This window comes from Podarcis liolepis (genome assembly GCF_965112155.1).
Source record: "Podarcis liolepis genome assembly, chromosome: 2".
In the NCBI taxonomy this organism is placed as follows: domain Eukaryota; kingdom Metazoa; phylum Chordata; class Lepidosauria; order Squamata; family Lacertidae; genus Podarcis; species Podarcis liolepis.
Window position 1 is genome coordinate 38,665,034 of NC_139555.1, and position 19,907 is coordinate 38,684,940.

Sequence of the window (19,907 nt, forward strand, 5' to 3'; positions counted from 1 at the left end):
CAGCTGTAGCTTGCAAACTTAGTTCATTCAGAGATCATTCTGTTTCTTCTAAAAATTCAGGTGGCCCTTCCAACAGAAGTCACCTGAATCACTTCAGCCGCTTATTCAATGTCTGAACAAATAAGAGGTTGAATGAATTTGCATTTGCTTTTAATCCAATTGACTGTATATAACTCTTTCTACAACAATAAATTCAGTTTTCAAGGCTGTCGGTAGTCATCTGCTTTCACTCATAGGTCACACAACACTCTCAAATCTGCGATTGGCTTTGATGTACATAACAATCAAAGCAAGCTATCTGCAGCCAAGCATAGCCTACCAAGCACCAGACTGTTACCTGTTTCACAGCATCAGCGTAGGGTGGTGGCTGCTTTCCATCTGGGAGGGCAGCATTTGACTTGCAAAAGCCAGGAGACAGAATGGAATACTTCTGACTACCTTGTGCTGGCACCTGTGTGGAACCAAAATCAATCACAGGGATCAAGCCAAACTTGGGCCAAGACTGCTATTCAGCAGTTGCCTCCATAAATTTACCTCTTGCACATGGGAACAAATCAACAGTCAATGAGGTGATCTCATTGCAAATCCAGTGGAAGCATGAGAAAAAGTCAAGGCTCCGGAAGCCCATCTCCCTTGCTGTAATAACAGTTTTGCCATTGATAATGGCACTTACAAAGTTCTGCAAAGGAATTTTGAAATAATATTGAATTCCCCCACCCACTAGCAGAAAACTGCAGTAAAGGCTGCCTGGTTTAGGGCAAGGGTGAGCCAACTTTTTCAGCAGGGGGCCGGTCCACTGTCCCTCAGACCTTGTGGGGGGCCGGACTATATTTTTTGGGGGGAGAATGAATGAATTTCTATGCCCCACAAATAACCCAGAGGTACAGTTTAAATAAAAGCACACATTCTACTCATGTAAAAACACACTGTTTCCTGGATCATCCGCAGGCCAGATTTAGAAAGCGATTGGGCCGGATGCGGCCCCCGGGCCTTAGTTTGCCTACCCATGGCTTACTTTCTTTTGAATGGGCAGGAGAGAGTTACAGGGACACCAAGGGTGGTAATTAAGCTGTATATGTGGAAGAGTGGGTAGTGTCCAGTTTCTTAATGACTTCTGAAAAAGTTGAACCTACTCTGCTTATGCGTATGCCACCATCCTTGAAATGCCGTTCTGCAACTTGAATGCAAACCAACAGATGTATATTTTAATCACTGGAAGATGGGCAATTAAACTCCTCCTTTCCTGTTTGGTATTTCATCAACTGAGAAGCAATAATAGCTACAGTAGGTAAACTGGGCCTGGACACATGGAACACACCCTGCCAGTTTTGAAACATTGCACTGCCCCCCAGTCTGATTCTGGGCACAGTTCAAAGTGCCTTTGAAGCTCTGAGCAGTTTGGAATCTGGATAGAATGGGAGCTGCTTTAACACCCTCCCCTAACTCTGCACCCCCCAATAATAATAATAAAATTAATAATAATAATAACAAGTAGCTTTCTTACTGGAGCTGTGCGAAGATGGCTGCTGGGCTGTGGAGAGCTGCTGCGTCCTTCTCCCTGAGTGCTGGGGGACACAGAGAGGAGGTAATGGCTGTTTGGTGAGGGTGGAAGGCTGATGTGTTGCGGACTCTTTGCTGCCTCTAGTGGAGAATGCTGGGGAGAGCACTGTGGGCTTAGGAATGTGGAGGACAGTATGCCGCTCTGTCCTGACGGTTCCATGCAATGGCTATTTACAAGATGGGGCAGCTGAGGTGTCCCACAGTTTCTCAGTGTGTCCGAGTTGCTAGCCTGGCCTTTCAAGGGAGCTTGCTTAGAGGCAAAGGGACAACTGGACGCTGGGTTTTCTTGCTTGATCGGAAAGCCGAAGAAGTGTGGAGAGGGCTGCTTCTCGTCCAAGCCGTGGCTCCTTTTGCGCTTCTGCAGCTGCATCCTCAGCTCTTCCACTTGCCTCTGCTCTTGCTGCAGTTTCCAGGTCAGCTCATTGATGACCTTCTGCTTTTCCACCAGCATCTTGTCTTTCTCTGTGTCAACCCTTTCCACGTCGAGCTGGATGCCAGCGCCGTTCATGCTTCCCATCAGGCTTTCTTCGCACCCGCCTTGCACAGGGGAAGGGTGCAGGACAAAATGGGGGGAAGACATTGGTCCTTCGTTGAAACTGTCTGGCAAGGAGCCATTCACCGATAGGTCTGAGGAAGCTGGGGAGATGGGGGGAGTAGAGCTGGTGCTGCCAAAGTGGTAAAAGCCATTGGACAGCAGGCTGGCCGAAGACTGCGACTGGTAGCTGGAGAGAGAGTTGGTTGGTGTCACCGGGAAGGTGACGGTGGTTATCTCATTGAAGCTGGGCACAGAACCCCCGTTGCACTCCTGGAAGGGCCGCAGGCGTTCCATCAAGGCCGTTTTCGTACCTGATACAGGGAGGCCCCTTATTCGGAGCTGCTGCCTCAGCTCCGACACCTGGAATGAAAGCCGTGTAGTCAGTGGCAAGGCCGCTTTTCAGTTCAACTTTGTGGCAAAGTAGCAACCTGCTTACAGTGGACCCTGACCCAAATCTAAACCAGAGATTATTTGCACGGACAAAGAGTTGGGCTGGGTAAAGTTTGGGCTCCAAAATGGCTGCTATTAATTGGACTGGATACGTCAGTTTGTCCCTGTGCTGCTTAGCACAACATTACTTGGACATCTCTAATTATTTCTATTGCCTTAGGTGCTATGCTGTCCAAATTAAAATTATGCAAGTTGTAATAAGCCTGGAGTGGGACTGAACGTCTGCACCCAGGGCTTATTTTTCAGCCGGAATTCAGTTCAGCACCTCTCAGGTGAGCTCCGTTGCCATTCTAAGAGAACAAGGGAGACATTCATTGTGAGTTCTGGCACCTCTTTTTCTAGAAAAATAGCACTGCCTACACCTAATGAATTTGTGGCTGGTTTTAACCTGGGCTGCCCTTCTTACATTTTAGATATAGACAGAGCAGTGTTTCTTGAGAAACTTGGGGGAAAGAGAAGGCATGCTTTCCAGTCAACCATCATTACTCCTGAGGATACTCTCCTGTCCCTGCTTAGGAGCTGCAGCCCTTTGGGCACAGGCAAGTCCTCCAGGTGAAGACTAGGCAGAACATCAGAGCTTGTTGAACTTCCCATTACTTTGCTTCCTGTGGATGGCCTATATTTTCAGCAACAGCTGCCTGAGCTTGTGCCTTTGGCACGTGCCTGTGTGTATATAAGTGTTCGCTTAGGGAACTTGGTTTCAATTGATTTCTTAACGTATGTTATTTTTAATGCTTGAGGTTTTTTCTTGTTCCAGGGTTGCCTTTGTGTTAATTTTGTTTTAATTTAGTGTGTTAGTAAAATAATGGTTTGCATTCTTAAACAACGAATATTATTGAAATAGAACTGGCTCTGCCATCTGTTTTTAAACAAGCTACGATGTCCGATTTTATTAGTTCTAAGTCAGCTTTGGCAAATAATAATTTGGTCTCTTCTCTACAGTCCACTGACCCTAGTTGGTCTGCTGATCTTATGGTGGTGTTTGACTGCTTCAATTTATGTGATATTTGAATTTTGATTAATTTGGGATATTGACCGAAGTGCATGTGTTAACCATGTGTTTGCTAGAGGAACACACTGCCTCCACATGCAGTTTCATATACCACACAGAAGGTTTTACACTTTTCATCAACTTTTGCATTCAGTACTCACTTTTAAATCATCCAGGTTGGATGGGAGAGGACCTGGCTTGAGAGACGAAATGCAGGATTGCCCTGAAAAGCTTCCCTTCCCAGGGGAAAGAGGGCTGTTGGCAACTGTCGATGGGGAAGAGTTTGAGGTTTTGGCCATTTGCTCATTGGGTTGCCTGTAAAAAATAAAAGTGCAGAACATTTTCCCCCTTTTGTTTTCTTCTTCTTTTTAAATATCAGTATTCTTACTTACTTCACCAAACCTTTATTAGGCATTACAAGTACTGGCCATCATAAAACATCCATATATACAAATAAAAGCCATGTAAAATATATAATTACAAGAATTATCATTGGGATTTCTTCCTGCTAAATAGTGCCAGTCACCGCTCTAAGAGATACTATTGAGAAAATCTCAGCCACCTTTGCAGTTACTTCTGAGTAAGTGTCAGACAGATAGAATCTGATATTTTCATTGTGCCATGACGTTAGACTTCCCAAAAAAGGAGATAGCACGTGTTTACATAGCTGGTTGTACAATGGACAGTAGAAAAGGATATGTTCTACAGTGTCTGGCATGTTCAAATAACATCTGCAATGTCTATCATTTCTGGGGATGTTTAAATATCTGCCTTTGACAAGAGCTGAGGGGGAAATATTCAGCTGGGCTCACATAAAGGCCCTGCGTTGGGCTGGAATTATTAATTTTGAGATTTAAGTGACCCTGTTATCTGGTGTATTTAAACCATAGAACTTGGGGGGCAAATTTTATTTACAACTGATTCGATGAATGTCCCTTAATCTAGTTTGAATATTGCAATAAATATATTGCTCACTTGAATTATACCAGGATTCCAAGTCAATACCAATAGATCTAATTTTGCTATGTAAGAGCTGGAACGGTCTGGATGTATAAGAGTTCTTAAGCAAGTCAGAGAGCAGACTCAAAGGTTGGCAGCAAAAATGGCAACGCAGCCAGTATTTTATAGTGCTAGCCTTCATCCAATATTCCATCATGTGTACACCTAGTTCTGCATACATCGTCTCATACTTGATTGAACTTAGGAGCCCCAGGATACATCTCAAGAAACCTGAGTGTATCTTATCTAAATCACTATTATATGCTTCTATCCATATTGGGATCCCAAAAAGTAGCTGGGATGACACTTTAGCTTGAAAAAGCTGAATAGCAGCTGGTATAATTTGGTCACCTTTCTGAAAATAAAAGCGAGCTATTGCTGAGGAGTTACACTTTGCCTGTTTTATAGCACTTGTGCGATGGGTTGACCAACCTGAGTTGCTCTGCAATAAAATTTACTGCATCACCACTGTTGTCCTGAAGGGTACAATCCTGCTGAAGTTTGGAAGAGTTGACCACACTTAAAAGGGAGAGGCTTTCTCTCTTAAGCACACACTTTAATTTCCTATTTAAATTAACAGAGCTTAAAAGTGACTAATGGGCTGGAATGTGCCCCAAATTGATTGCGGCAAGAAATCAAACCTGGGTAAGGTGGAAAGGTCACTCTAGGAAACCTTTCCGTTACCAACTCACTTCAGCTGCATGGAATGGGGCCCCGGATAGTTGAAGTGCTGCTGGTGCCGGTGCTGCTGCTGCTGGCTGAGGATCTGGAGCTGCAGGAAGAGCTGCTGCTGCTGCAGGAGCCTTGCATAGGCCGAGTCCATGGGCGGAGGGGACTTTTCCGCCTTCTGGTCTGGGGGAATGTACTGGTGGTACTTAAGCTTCTTCACTTTTGGCTTCATCTCCTTGGGCTTTTTGTGGCGATTCTTGCTATCGCTCGATGGTTTTGACTAAATGGGGCACAAATAAAAATTTCAATAAGATTATCTGCAACATGGAGTAGCTGAAGTTAGTTAGAAAGTTTAGCGAGCTCCCGTGCCCAGGGCCTGTCAGCCTGCAAGTCAGTGGAGGTAGTATCAAGACTGTGGGAGGTCATAATAGATGTCCCTTCTCACTAGAGTTGTCGAAGGAATCCACTGAAAACAGAGTATCAAGCAAATTTCCTTTAATCTGCCCATTTTATCCCCACTGGCAGAGATACTCGCTGTGGAAACTATTTACCTTAGTTATCTACAACGAACTTAAAAAAAACCCACACCACATGAACATGTTATGTGTAAATAGATATGTAAATTGCTTTGCTATATATATTATTTACATCATCATGTATACAGGTGCCTCTTTACTGTCCTTGTTTCTAAAGTGTTGTTTGCACCCTAAGGCCACCTATATGCACTAATATGTTGCAATCCCAACAATGTCTACTCAGAAGTAAATCTCACTGACTTCCAAGTACGGTTACAATTTCAGACTTAATCTGTATCCTCTTGTGTATTTTAAAGCCAGTGGAATGCATTGCTCCTTATTCTTTTCACATGGAAAACCACACTTCCTGGGGTTACCTTGACTTACAACTAAACTGTTCCTCCCTGACGCCAGAGTGAAAAAAGCAAGATAGGATGATCATGTAGCCTAGCTGGTTAGAGCATGGTGCTGATAATGCCAAGGTCGCTGCATATTCCGGCATTGCAGGGGGCTGGACTAGATGACCCTCAGGGTCCCTTCCAACTCTGATTCTATGACAAGTTTATATTGAACCGTGAAATCAAGGTAGCGAGAAGTAGAAGACTCTAGTTTTTTTGCTGCGAAATACTAACACGGTCCCCCCCCTGCCCGCCCCCCAGAAAACACAAGGAATGTAACTCATTTGTAAGTTATCTGTTGATGGCTGAGATATATGTGTCTAATGTGTGCTACATAAAAAAAATATGTTAGAAATTACAAGTATTTCCACATCAGCAGGCAATGAAACAGCACACAAACTTTTGAAAAATAAACCAAATGCATAGGAATGGAAAACATCAGAAGAAAGTGCAAATGAATATTGCAATTGAGACGTGTTTGTACATCCCTTCTTCCCATCTGACCTTCTGTAGTTGAGTACAAGGAACAAAATATACAGGCACCACATCATTTGTAAAGGGCATGTTTATATATTTATTAGCCACACATTCCTTTTAAAACAGTCTGAAGCAGCAATCTGGTCCTTACCCAGATGACACTTCCAAGAATTTTTAAATGATATGTATCTAATAATATACTAATGCATGTTTTACAATCGTCACAGTACTGGTGTATTTTGTACTTGGATACTCTGACCCAAATATAAAATCTCAACATGTAACGCAGCCTTAAGATAGGCCTGCTGCCCCCAACATCATGGGGCAGTCCTCAGGTCACCTCCCCAGTGACCATTTTTAAACATTAGGTGTGTTTGGAATTACAACTCCCGTTATCCATAGCTAGCATGACCAGTGCTCAAGGGTGATTGGAGCTGTAGTCTGTAACATGGGCAGGACACCATGTTGCCCATCGTTGCTTTATGGCTTTTAAATATTTCTTTCATTTTTAACTTGGGCAGCATCCAGCTACTCCCCTTTCCCCCAGAATGCCTCTGGGTCCACCTCCATAGGAAAGGAGTAAAGAAGGAAAGCTATAGGGCAGTGCTTTGCCTTCCAACTTCTCTCTAAATATCATAAGAAAAGGGACGGAGGGCCCTCTTGTTGCCCTAGAGGGACAAGGGAGTATTTTGTCTGTTTTGAAGGGCAGAGTTTCCCTAGATGTTTTGGGAAGAGATACGTGCATAAGTGGTTTGTCTGTTACTTAGTGGTTTACATGGAATATTAAATATACATTAAAATTATCCATAAAAGTTAAGCAACTTTTTTTTTAAAAAAAAAATCAAAATATAAATGGAAATTAGTAGTTTAAAATATACCAGTGTTTGGTTTGGAGTATGCATGGATATTATTTCTGTTGTCTGGGGCAATATTTCTGAGTACAGTGGTGCCTCGCAAGACGAAAAGAATTTCTTCCGCGAGTCTTTTCGTCTTGCGATGTTTTTCGTCTTGCGAAGCACGTCACAACTGCGCCTCTTCAAGCGGCTTTAAAAAAAAAGCGCAAGACGTTTTCGTCTTGCGAAGCAAGCCCATAGGGAAATTCGTCTAGCGAAGCAACGCAAAAACGGAAAACCCTTTCGTCTTGCGAGGCATTCGTCTTGCCATTTTCCCTCTCTGAAATGGGTATTTTGTAGTGCCCATGACAGCTTCATAGAATTCCACAATTCCTGAGACAGATGAATGAGCCATCTAACACAAGGTGCTGTTGGCGCTATTGTTGGAAACAGCTTGGCTTCAACAGATCATCAAAGTCTCAGCTTGCTCCTTTTGCAGGTACTTTCACCCCAGAATTCTAATGGACCCAGTTTTGTGACACAAGGAGGTACTGTCTGGGTAGTTCCTAGCGACTCCCATCTCCAAGCAAAGCCAGCACTGTAACTCACCTCCCCAAACACCTAAAACCAGTCGTCCCCCCCTTACTGCAGATGAGTGCTAGCTGTTGTCTAGCCAATAAGCCATGTTAACAATTTTTCTTCCTACGTAGTGGGAGGTTAGGCTCATACCTTTGCAGATGTGGTAACAGTGCCAGGAGGTGTTTGTTGCCCATTCTGTTGTTTAGGACTTTCTGGCTGGCCATTCCTCAGAGATGTCATATCAGCCATATCATTTTCAGAGCCAACGGAATGATCCTAGAATCAAAATAAATGCATGGAAATTAATAAACATCAATATGCCCATTTTCAAGAAGCCTATCCACATGCAAGCAGCTTACAGACTATTACAGAAATGGTCCATGCTAGTCTTGCTCAGGACCAGTTATCTTGACCTTGTTTGGAGCCTTAACTAGGACTGGACTACATGTTATCACTTTTTTCAACTGGCATCTCTCCATGATCTGTATTTAGAGCAGCGTAACATGGAAGTTTCCTTGCCAGCATCAGATGCTCCTGATGTGCACTAGCCTTCAACAACCTAGTGACCACCTGATGTTACTGGACTACAACTCACAACATCCAATGGGGATTGTAGTTCAAAGCAAGCTTTAGTGTATTAGGCTGGGCAAGGCTGCTCTATGCAATCAAGAGAATCTACGGTAGATGTTAAAGCAATAGCATGGATTGCCGACAGAAGGCAGTCTTCCATAGGGATAAGGTTCCATCTAAAATGGGCTTGACACTGAAGTAGGTAAAAGAAATGGATGACAAGCTGTGAGAGCAGTGAACTACACTCCTAAAATCACTTGATCTTAAAACGGCTAGCTAGCTAAATCCAATCCACCAACTGATTAATGCAAAGTTCTTCTGTAACGGACATTCTATAAATAAATGGTGTTTTTTTAAAAAAAAATCAACAAAATCTACCTTGGAGGCCCCCAATTTCTCAGTCTCCATCATAATCAATCAGCATATTTTGCTGGTGACTCGGGACTCCCTGCCATGGCATTTCTACACAGCTGAGACCAATCGCATTTATCAGGCTAGTGTTATTAGGGAAACCAAATGGACGAATCGTTGGGCTCTGTGCCATAAGTGCTTGGAAAATGGAGGTGCCCCATGCCAAGTACACTGTGTAACAAAACTGCCGGAATGGAGGAGGGCACTCCAAGCCAAGAATATGTCGTGTTCAGGTTAACAGTGGCTCAGGATCCTTTGCAGGACACCCCCATGTTTTATGTAACCACCAGAGGCTGACCTTACAGCTGGCTTCCTCCATAGGCTACAGTGCCCTCAGAGAGATCTTGGCATGCATTGCATCTTTTTACCCACAACGAGTTCTTATTCCAGCCCTGAGGAGAGGAATATGCTTCCTCTGGCATCAGACATTTTTTCCTAATAGAAGCTCTTGTACGCATTGTCCAGTACTGGATGCTGACGAGGGGTGAAGACAAACGTAAAAAGTTTATAGCAGAGGGACTGATTTGGAAGCACACTCACTGTGCTGAATCCAAGCGCATGTTTTCTGACCTCGATTGAGCTTGTGGGAGGTGGGTGTGGCTTGGTTCTGCAAATTTAATCCAAAGTATCAGGACGTCTCATCTGTCCAAAAGTAAGAAATAAAGTTTTACCTGAGTTGTCCCTGACATTGTGGGTAACGTTGCTTCTGAAATTTTGATTCCGGCTGCTGATTCTGTGGATCCCTGGGAATCCTCGCTTCTGATCTGCTCTGGGGACAGCCCATCATTGCTACTATCTTCTTCAAAAGCAAAAGCATCTGAGGATTTAGAGAAGTTTGCTTGGTTACCTGTGGCAGGAAGGAAGAAAAAGACTCAGTGATAGATGATTCTGAATGGCAGTAAGTTTTTAACAAGTGTACATGTAGCAAAGCAAACAAGCGATCTTAACACACTACAGTATTCACAGATGTACACTTTCTTGTTCCTGTCAGGTAGGTAAAGCTGTGATTTATTTGTGCTCAAAGGCAAGTACCAAAGCAGCAAATTCAGTATGGTTGACAAACATTCAACTGAGAACTATTATAGAAAACCACTAATGAAGCAGTGGTTCGATAACATGTAAATTGTGTGCTAATAAAATCTGAATTCAGCAATTGGTTCCACTGGCTCTGTTGAAGGTCCAGCTCCACCAGGCCTTTCTCCACCATCCTGGGAGCAGTCATCCCACCCGAGTGCATCAGACGGAGAGATGGGAAGCATGACTATTGAGAGGGACTAGCTCCTTGACTCTTCTCCCTGAACTGTTTCCACACCAGCTGGCCCTTGTGAACATTTTGTAAGTTTAAGAACTGCTGCTTCAGCTTGCTTTCCCCCTCCTCACTCCATCCTTTCCTCCTTTTGAATTCTGCATTTTAGATCAGAAGCCTGAGGGTTCCCATGTTTCTTAATTGCTCTATAAGCTGCTCTGGAATCATTTTCAGCTGCAGAACGGGATTACAAATGCTTTAAATAAATAAATAATTCTCAAACATTGGTTACTGGAACTATCTGATTTCCCATGAGGTTCTGATTCTCCGTGGAACACACATTTTCAGGAATGTTATTATTTTACTGGGTTTTGTTTTTTTTTTTTTTAAAATGAGGATCTTCTTTCTTTTCAACTGTTTTTGAAGATGTTCATGATTTTGTTTGAGGCACTATATTATATGTGCCACAGCTTGCACCCATCAGTCTTCAGACCCTCCCCCCTGCAAGATAGCAGATCTTTAATAAATCCAGAACCTTCAAGGATAGCATCATTAGAAGGCTCTTGTTTTTATCCCAAAATTTTACAACTCTGCAGAATGCAATCGTTATCCCATTTCAAATTGCATCGTCTCTGTATTAGTTCAGATGATTCGTTTTAAAATGCACATTTGTTTTTAAATGCACATTTCAAAGTGGATGTGGCCAAAGTGTAAAAGTGGGCAAGGTCATTCTATTTTAAAAAAATATAGGGCACATTTTAAGAGTCTTGGAGGTTGGGGTTACAAAAAAACCCTTTTGACATTCTGGAGTCACAGCTGGGAATTTGTGGGAGTGGGGAAATAGGAGCAGTCAATTTTTTAAAAAGACAATTGATGGGTGTGTGTGTGTGTGTCTTGGAAGCCCACAAAAAAAATATTGGGGGGGTCAAATGCTGCTTGTGCACCATGGTGAGAATACTCCAAGAAACTCATCAAGAATGTGCCCCCAAACAATTCACCAAATCAATAGCTTGCATGGTTTTTTCATCCTACAACCTCCTTTGAGAAATGCTGCAAAGATGCGACCCATTTTGCTTGTCTGCGAATCAATGTGGCTTATGCCAGATGATGCTTCTCTGCCACTCAGCATACTCAGTGGGTTCTGGAAAGTGTTCCTGTGCAATATCCCGCAAACTAGCAGGCAAAAGCGCTTGACCCTTGGCTTTTGCTGATAAGTAAAGTGCTGGGAAAGACAGGCTCTATCACAAAAGCCCCTGCAAGGCTGGAAGACAGAGAGTAGGCAGTGGAAGGAAGGAAGATTCCTGCTACACGCTGTAATCTTTCCAGGGACATGTCTGGCTTTGATCAAGTTTCTTCCTACTCTGCTAGTGAAGAGGGATTTGAAGAGGGCAGGAATGAAGGAACCATTCTAGGGTGCTAGAATCCTGCTAGCTCTTCAACATGGATCTGTACTCTCTTATGGGAATTATTCCAAAGGCATTCCCATGGAGGAAACATCAAGAACCCTACATCACATTGCAAGGGACCCTCTCCACAGTGAGTCTTTTGTATAGCCTACTGTGCATGGATGTTGCTATAGCACCAGAGGTGCCTTTCCTGGTATTACCTTTGATGGCTTCTTTCACAGCTGAGTCAACAGGAATGATATTCTTCTCCACCAGCTCCAGAGGACCTGGCCTAAGAGCAATTTTCTCATTTAGATTGTCTGCAAGACGGGCTCTTTTCAGTTTCATCTGAGTAGCCTGGACAGACCCTTCTGTGGCTGAATCTGTAAAGCCAAATGGTAAAAATATAAATTATTCCACAAAATAACCAGCCTGTGCCACAGCCCCTTTCCTTTTATCACTTCTAAGAAACACAGGATAAATTCTATGTCAGTTCTTTCCCAGTAATTAGAACCTGAGTGTAGCTGTAACACAAAGCATTTCTCTTGAACCATAAAACAACTGTGGCTTGCCAATCAGAAGGTCAGCAGTTTGAATCCCCGCAATGGGGCGAGCTCCTGTTGCTCTGTCCCAGCTCCTGCCAACCTAGCGGTTCAAAAGCACGCCAGTGCAAGTAGATAAATAGGTACCGCTTCAGTGGGAAAGTAAACAGTGTTTCTGTGCGCTGCTCTGGTTTCGGTGTTCTGTTGCCCAGAAGCGGCTTAGTCATGCTGGCCACGTGACCCAGAAAAAACTGTCTGCAGACGAACGCCGGCTCCCTTGGCCTGTAAAGCAAGATGAGCGCCGCAACCCCACAGTCGCCTGCAACTGGACTTAACTGTCAGGGGTCCTTTACCTTTACCTTTAACCACAACTAGCCACAGAGTGCAATGATGACAGGTGTGCTTGTAGATAAGCTTTTCTCACTGCTGATCTGATAAGCAGTCAATTTTAACAATGCTCAAGATACACAGATACACAGTATTACCTGTACATAGTTCCCTGTAGCCAAACAAATTAATTCCAAGGTTCTCACCCAGTGCACCACACCCTTTATGTGCGTCTGCATACCAGCATGGCTGAGCCACAGTTTGCTGGGGAGTGGGTAGCACACAAGCAAACAATCCTTCAAATGCAATGCTGGGCATGGAATCCTATGCAGGAAAATCATTTCTGCAAGCCCAGTAAAAACTTGGTTTCAAGAGCTAAATGAGAATTGCAAGAAGCAGTATCTAAAAGAGGGAATAACTTGCTTCATGAGATGTGCATTTCCCCCCAGTTGTATAGTGTGTGCCATACATGCTGGAGCAGCAATTGCCCCAGCCAGGCTCAAATAAAACCCACCCCAGATTTGTTTATAGAATAACATCATGCAAACATCATCATAAATCAGTTCAATGTTTATTCTTGTCCCCACCCTGAAGGAACCCAAGGTGGCAAACTAACAAAGATTACAAACATTTTAGAAAAGTTTTAAAACCTAAAATAATTCATAAGCATTCCATAAGCAGGAGATTGCTACCAAAATGGTCTAGATTAGGGCAATAAAAGGTGCTTTTACACCTTTCTTGAAGAGGGATCAAAAGACACTGAGGCTTACTCAGAACATGGCAGAAGTGTCTTCTGCTCTTGGCTTGCCACAACTACAAGAAGTCCAAAACATCTAAGGCAGTCTCCCACAACCTGGTGCCCTCTAGAGGATTTGGACTACAATTCCCACCAGCCCCAGACCACATCGTCAATGGTCAGGGATGATGGGAGTTGTCCAAAACCCTTGCGGAAGTCTAGACTATTAACATAGAACAGCTCATTTGCAATTTGGTGGTGTATTTCTATACTTCCAAACATGTAAAAAGAAACCTCAAGGTCGTGATCCCCATAAAATCATCAATAAAATACACTGCTAACAACAAAATTACACCAACAAATTAGTAAATCAGAAATATACACTACTAAACTGGATCACCCTTGAGTAAACAAATGTGTTTTAAGTAGGTACCGGAAATAGCAACACTATAGGTGCCTGCCTTACCAGGAGCTCATTCCAAAGGGCATGTGATGTAATACTGAAAGCCCTGGGTTTTTGCAGACATAAGATGAATGTCAGGAGTAAGCAGCACCTTTAAGAGTGTCTCCCCCAGGGATTGAAGTGACTGGGTAGGGATATACAAGATTAGGTGGTCCCAAAGATAATCTGGTTATTAAGGACTTTGTATGCTAATAGCAAGATCTTAAACTTATTCATTCAATCTTACCCTGTAAAATGTGCATATCAACCAGTTCTGAGCGCTCAGGTCTGTTTCGGGTCTTGTGCTTTAAATAATCTTCAGTCTACAGAACATAAGAACAGAGATCATTACCTCACTAGCTTGATTTAAAGTGCATTAGGCAATGCTTCTTTAAAAGGATTCAGTCAGACTTGGTCTAAATGACGTTCATTTTAGTTAACATTTGTTCTTCTCTGGTAGGACCCACACCAAAAGATTCAAGTTACAGGAAAAGAGATTTCAGCTCAACATCGGGAATAATTTTCTGATGGCAAGAGCTGTTTGACAGTGGAACCGACTAGGCAGAAGCCATCTGCATGCTTTAGTTGAGATTGCAGGGGTTGGACTAGATCAGGGGTCTGCAACCTTTAAGACAAAAAGAGCCGCTTGGACCCGTTTCCGAAGGAAAAAAAACTGGGAGCCACAAAACTCGTCATTATAAAAATAACTTTTTTGTCACTTTTTATTATTTCTTTGTTTGACCCCTCAGAATTACTCCTCCTCATAGAAATAAACGTTAAATTAACAAGTTACCTTTTTGTGTGTGTGTGTTCTTCACTCCCCTTCAAAACAGTGACCAGCGTACATGCCCCTTTCAATGCAGTGACCAGTGTACATGCTCCTTACAGTGTAGCGGGCGGGCGGGAAGGTGACGTCGGGAAGGTACGTGACTAACGCACACACCGCCCCCATGTGACGTCACAGCCAGTACAGTGCCCGCCACAGTGGGGAGTGTCGGGGCGCACAATGCGCCTCCTCCTCTCGCTAGTATCCGCCCCGGAGCCATGGCAAAGGTGTAAAAGAGCCACATGCGGCTCCGGAGCCGCGGGTTGCAGACCCCTGGACTAGATGACCCTCAGGGTCCCTTCCAATTCTATAATTATCCCACAACTTTTTGTCTGGATACTGAATGTCTGTAGGCTAGGACTTGGATCTTTTAAGAGCTCCATTTGTGCAAACCCGAACTTTTGGCAGGTTTCCCAGAATGCAAGTAACTTATAATTGGCACGAAGGAATCATAATACTACACCAACTTTTAATATGCACTATATTCAGCACAATTTCAGTTTAGCTTACGGCACAGATCTTAAACAAGTGTAAAATTCAGCCCTAAGTACCCAGCTGTATCAAAGTAAATTTATTTACTTCACTAGAACTCATCTAACAGCAGCTCTGTTGTGTTTTAGCTAATAGGTATTTAAAATCCACCGCAATTAAATTGGTGTAGTTTCATGTTGTGTGTGAACAAAGATTTTCAAGTAGGTTTCCCATCAGTCCCTCTCAACCAAACTAGCTGTGAAGTGTTCTGATATTGCTTCCCCCTGCCAGCCCCCAGGCCCCTCCCCAGCTGAATAAAGGCTTAGAATATATTTTTGGTTCTACTTCTCCCTAAACGAATGTAGTTTAGGGCTTTTGACTCATATAATCCTTTTTTCTTCCAGGCAATCGGCCAGTAGAAGCCTTTGAAGGGAGACTGTGAGATATTAACCTATGCCTGAACATTGAAATATAGGGTACTTCTAAGATACTTCAGACTTCTTGAAGTGTTCTAAGCACATTTATTTTTCACAGGGGGCTATACATCCTTCCTTACGTTGGTCTTGAATTTTTGCAGGACACTCATATACAATAATGTAACATAGGCATCTTCTACATGTGTGCAGGTTTTTGATAAATGCCTATACATAAATTTCATCAAGAGTTTTGAAAGTAAGTTAATATATATGTACACAGAATTGTAGAGACTATAAAAGGATTCACTTGTTTGGCTTCCTGACCTAAATTTCCTCTACATATTAACTCCTATACCATAAACAGAGGAAATAACGGATAAGGTGCACCACAAGTTCTCATTAAATGGGACAAGTTAACAGACGGCAACTACTACTACTAATACAAATTCTGAGCAAATCAAGTCATAGTTTCTAGGACATTACAAAGTTACCATATACTATTGTCCATCTAGCCCAGCATTGTCTATTGTAACTAGCAGCATATCTCCATATCTCTTTACCAATCTTGCTGCTGGTGTTATTGGACCCGGGTCGTCATCCGTGCAAAATACCAGCTTTAAGAATGAGCTATAGGCCTCTCTATATATGGATTGTATTCTTTATCTAAGAGAACTGCTATCAGTCTTGGAAAAGGCTTCTCTAAGCAGACAGTTCCCCAATTTCCCCCTTTGCCAAACTGCAAAATTCAGAGAAACACAAATTTTGAAGGATGGCATTGTTTAAGTTTGCGTATTATTTCTGAAATTGCAAATTAGGTAGGTTCGCCTTTAAATGTAAATGGAATCAAATTTCTGCGCCCCCCCCCCCCCGCTGCACCTCTAGTAAGAGCCTTGGCTGGAGACTTGCAGCAGGGAAAGCTTGAGAATATCTTGTACTTTCTCTAAATAAGACCAGATCACCAGCTCTTCCACTAGTGGGGTAGGTGGGCGGGGGGGAACTGCCTCTTAATCTTATCTTTCTCATTAGCTTTAATTAACAGCGCCTAAACTCTGCTTGATAACTGGTGCCAGCAAGAGACAAGAGTACAGGTTAAGAACAGCCCAAAAGCACTCTGCAGTGTCACAAGAAGAGAAGGGCAATATGGTGCACTGCAGACATCAGGCACAAGGTTTCCTACTGGGGATATATATATATATATATCAATCACAAAGCCACACACACACACACACACACACACACACACATATATATATACACACCACAAAGCCACTTTCTCATGGGACATGTGCCAATTAAGTTTAGAGCCCTGTAAAGGTGTGCTAAAGGTATAGTAGTATCTGCAGAAATGAATCCAGTGATTTTCCAACATTCCACTCACATTCCTGCACATGGCCACAACCTTCTCAGCAGCTAGTTAACCTGCATGATGCCATCTCCAGCCACCCCCTCTGATGCCTACCCAGGGTTACCTTGGCTCTCTCCAAACTCTTCTTTTGCTCATGGAAGGGAGAGGGGTTTTTCAGCGCTGCAATCAGAAACAGAGAAAAGCACAATGAGCACAGCGAGCAACAAGTACATTTTCAGCATTGTGCCATTGTAACAAAGTTCCACAAAATTAGCCACACAAATCAGCCAGCCCCTTTATTGCATCAAATGAAAATGGATGAGGAATAACCACAGACATTCCCAGGCCAGGCTGTGGCAGTGGAAACGAGGCAGAGAGGAGCAAAGACACAGATGGTAACTAAAGCAGGGGGAGAGCTGAGAGCTGTTTGGAGACAGCCATCTTTTTTAAGGCATCTTAGAGGGAGGTGAGTGGCCTGGCGGTAAAGTGCAGCCTGTCCAGTATCCAAACACATTGGGTGAGAAGCTCAAGAGACAGAGCCTTGCACGTTAATCCTAGACGCATTTGGGGAGCTTGGTTTCAGTGGAGTTGACTTCCAGCTAAAGTGATCAGTCGGGGAGGAAGGATCTAGTTATGGAGAGGACCACCAGTGAGATTAATGTCCAGAGGAGACCCGCTAATAAAATTGAGAGTCTGAGTCTCATTGTATCACATGGGTGTCAGCAGCACATACAAAATCAGCAAGAAGGATAAATTGCTCCATTCTGTCACACATTCTTTTCAACAATGAGCTCTCCTTCCTTCATCCATTGGCAAAATCTCCTTCTCGATATAAGAGAGTGAGCAGAATGCTCCAGTAAATTCTGATACTCTCCACCAGTGCCTGCTCTGTGTTCTGAACCACATTCCAGATATTTGTTTGGAGGACATATTTGTTTCTTCAGATTGCAGTTCCATCGAGATAAAAAAAAGAGGGTCGCCTCCTCCACCATATCTTAACGCCCTCCAGTGATAAACATGCTGTTAGGATTGAATCACAACTCTGTATTTGTCCTACAGGAATAAATGGCAGCAAGGAAAAGGTAGGGGCAAAACCTGCTCCTTGAACTCCACTCCCCAACTGGCAGCCCAGCCTTTTCCTATCTGCATAGTCTCATCATGGAGCCTTTTCCCCCTCTCCCTACCATCAGTGTTGGCTAGTTCTCACTGACTAGGAAATTTGTACTTCGTTGTACTCTATCACCAAGGGGGAGGCTGTCCCAGTGTGTTCACAGGCTTCGTGAAGATGACTTGGCACACAGTTCCCAGCTCATTTGGGTCTCACTCTCTGAACCATTTCTGGGTCTTGCTATTTCTTCTGTGTCATGGGTTAAGGGCATGAGAGGAAAGCATCGTTCTTCCCAAAGCTGCGCAAAAGCTCTTTATCTCATGGCTGAATTGTAGCCTAGTTATTTATACAGTGAAAGTTGTCCAGAATCCAAAAATAAAGATTGCGGACACAATTCTCATCTCCATTTTAATAAGTGTCAAATTATTGTTTGTTTGTTTTCTTTGCACAAAATGTGACTGGGAGCACAGTCAAACTGTGGGATAGGAAAATCAAAGGCCAAGAGAATTATATATTGTGTGATTTTTATTTATTTAAAAACCCTCTTTTTTCAATAAAATAAACAAAACAACCCAAACTGCTTTTAACAAATGGCTTCTCTAGTCCCCACATGCCAGTTGTTACCTCCCGTCACCAAACGGATTTATTGTCAGAGTTATGAGTCATTTTGCATTGACGCAATTGGATGAGCTAATTTATTATTTGCCTCCTGTAGTTAACTAGATCCTAAAGCACGATAGATATTTTGTTTTATTGAAGACTCAAACCCTGCGCAACTAAAAGGCCAAACAAAAAGAAGAAAAAAATATTAAAGTGAGTGAGTAAATAAAAAAGTGTCACAGAGCACCAAAGGCAAAGTTAGAGGAGACACCTCAGTGGTAAAAGATGGTTGTAAAACAGATTCTGGTAAACTTTATAGGGTGAAAACCATCCTACTTTCAGATATTGCAAGAGCAATCTGAGAAGCTGGTACACCAGTGCAGAGGCCTGGTTCACAGCTAGTGGGATGGTGGGAAGAGCTTTGAGAGAGCATTCGATAAAAGTAATCTGCAAGGCAGAAAACCAGTGTTGCTCTTCTGCACAGCTCAATTAATGCACATTACAGAACGCTAAAGTTATGTAGGATCCATGACAAAGGATGGACGCAAAACAAAGGGACCTTTGCCAAGAGGATTGATGTGAATTCTGCAGACAAACCAACAGCATATGGTTGTCTGAGAAAAAAATCTATGTCAATATGGGGTTGAATGTGTTGGTTCTTCCATGAGGGAAGTCGTGGCAGTAGTGGAAGTTTAGAAGTTAAAGTCTGGAGTGAGAGTACAATGATGAAAGGAGAATTACACACATAGGATTGTATCCAAAGTAGCATTGAGTAATATTTTCTGACAGAACAAGGATTTCCACTTGCACAGCTGGACTTACCTCCTCTCCCCTCTTGTGTGCTTCCTAAATCTGTTTTAGGGGCTCTCCAAACTCTCCAGCAGAGTAGATTTGGGGAGTGAGTTGGACACAAAGGAGGAAAAAGTCCCAATGTGCAAGCGGAAATCCTTGTGCTGATGGACCACGTGAGTGGGGAGATACTGCCCCACAACACAGACCTGTCCTGAGCCTTCAGTTATCACCATTTTTAAGAGCATGTGCATTGAATAATGAGTATTGCAATTAAACATAATTAACTTTCTCGTTGTGCCTGCCAGGAAAGGCTACTGCTTTTGGCCATAGGGGTGGGAAGTGTTTTGTTTTCACAGAGAAAAGAAATCAGGAAATTGCTATAATTTTAAAAGACAAATAATAGATTTGAAATCTTATAGTTTATAGCCATTTTGATTTTAAAAGAGTGACATGAAGTTTGAATGCTCTGGTTTGAGAGGAAGGGTCCCAGTGAGAGTGCCACCATGGCGTTAAGAGAGGCTTGTCAGCTGTGTGACTTGCTTGCCGATGATAAATAGTGGCAAATCAATAATGATTAAAACTGTGTCTATCACCCAATCATATGAATCTTTGTTCATATGAGTTTGGGTACATTGATTAATTTATTGATTAAACTTGCATACATTTGCATATGAGATAAAAATG

At 42.9% G+C, this 19,907-nt stretch overlaps 1 protein-coding gene across 10 annotated transcripts in view; it reads right to left on the reverse strand.

The window, feature by feature from the left end:
* Nucleotides 1-19,907, reverse strand: part of MYOCD (myocardin) — a 233,328-nt gene that overhangs the window by 7,913 nt on the left and 205,508 nt on the right. For all 10 annotated transcript variants that reach the window (XM_083487486.1, XM_083487488.1, XM_083487495.1 and 7 more), the window contains 9 exons: nt 16,848-16,903; nt 13,913-13,988; nt 11,840-12,001; nt 9,659-9,834; nt 8,157-8,282; nt 5,228-5,484; nt 3,698-3,851; nt 1,505-2,455; nt 338-451 (listed from right to left, as the gene is read on the reverse strand). In XM_083487486.1, coding sequence (XP_083343612.1) covers nt 338-451; nt 1,505-2,455; nt 3,698-3,851; nt 5,228-5,484; nt 8,157-8,282; nt 9,659-9,834; nt 11,840-12,001; nt 13,913-13,988; nt 16,848-16,903 — 2,072 coding nt within the window. The remainder of the gene's footprint in view (nt 1-337; nt 452-1,504; nt 2,456-3,697; nt 3,852-5,227; nt 5,485-8,156; nt 8,283-9,658; nt 9,835-11,839; nt 12,002-13,912; nt 13,989-16,847; nt 16,904-19,907) is intronic.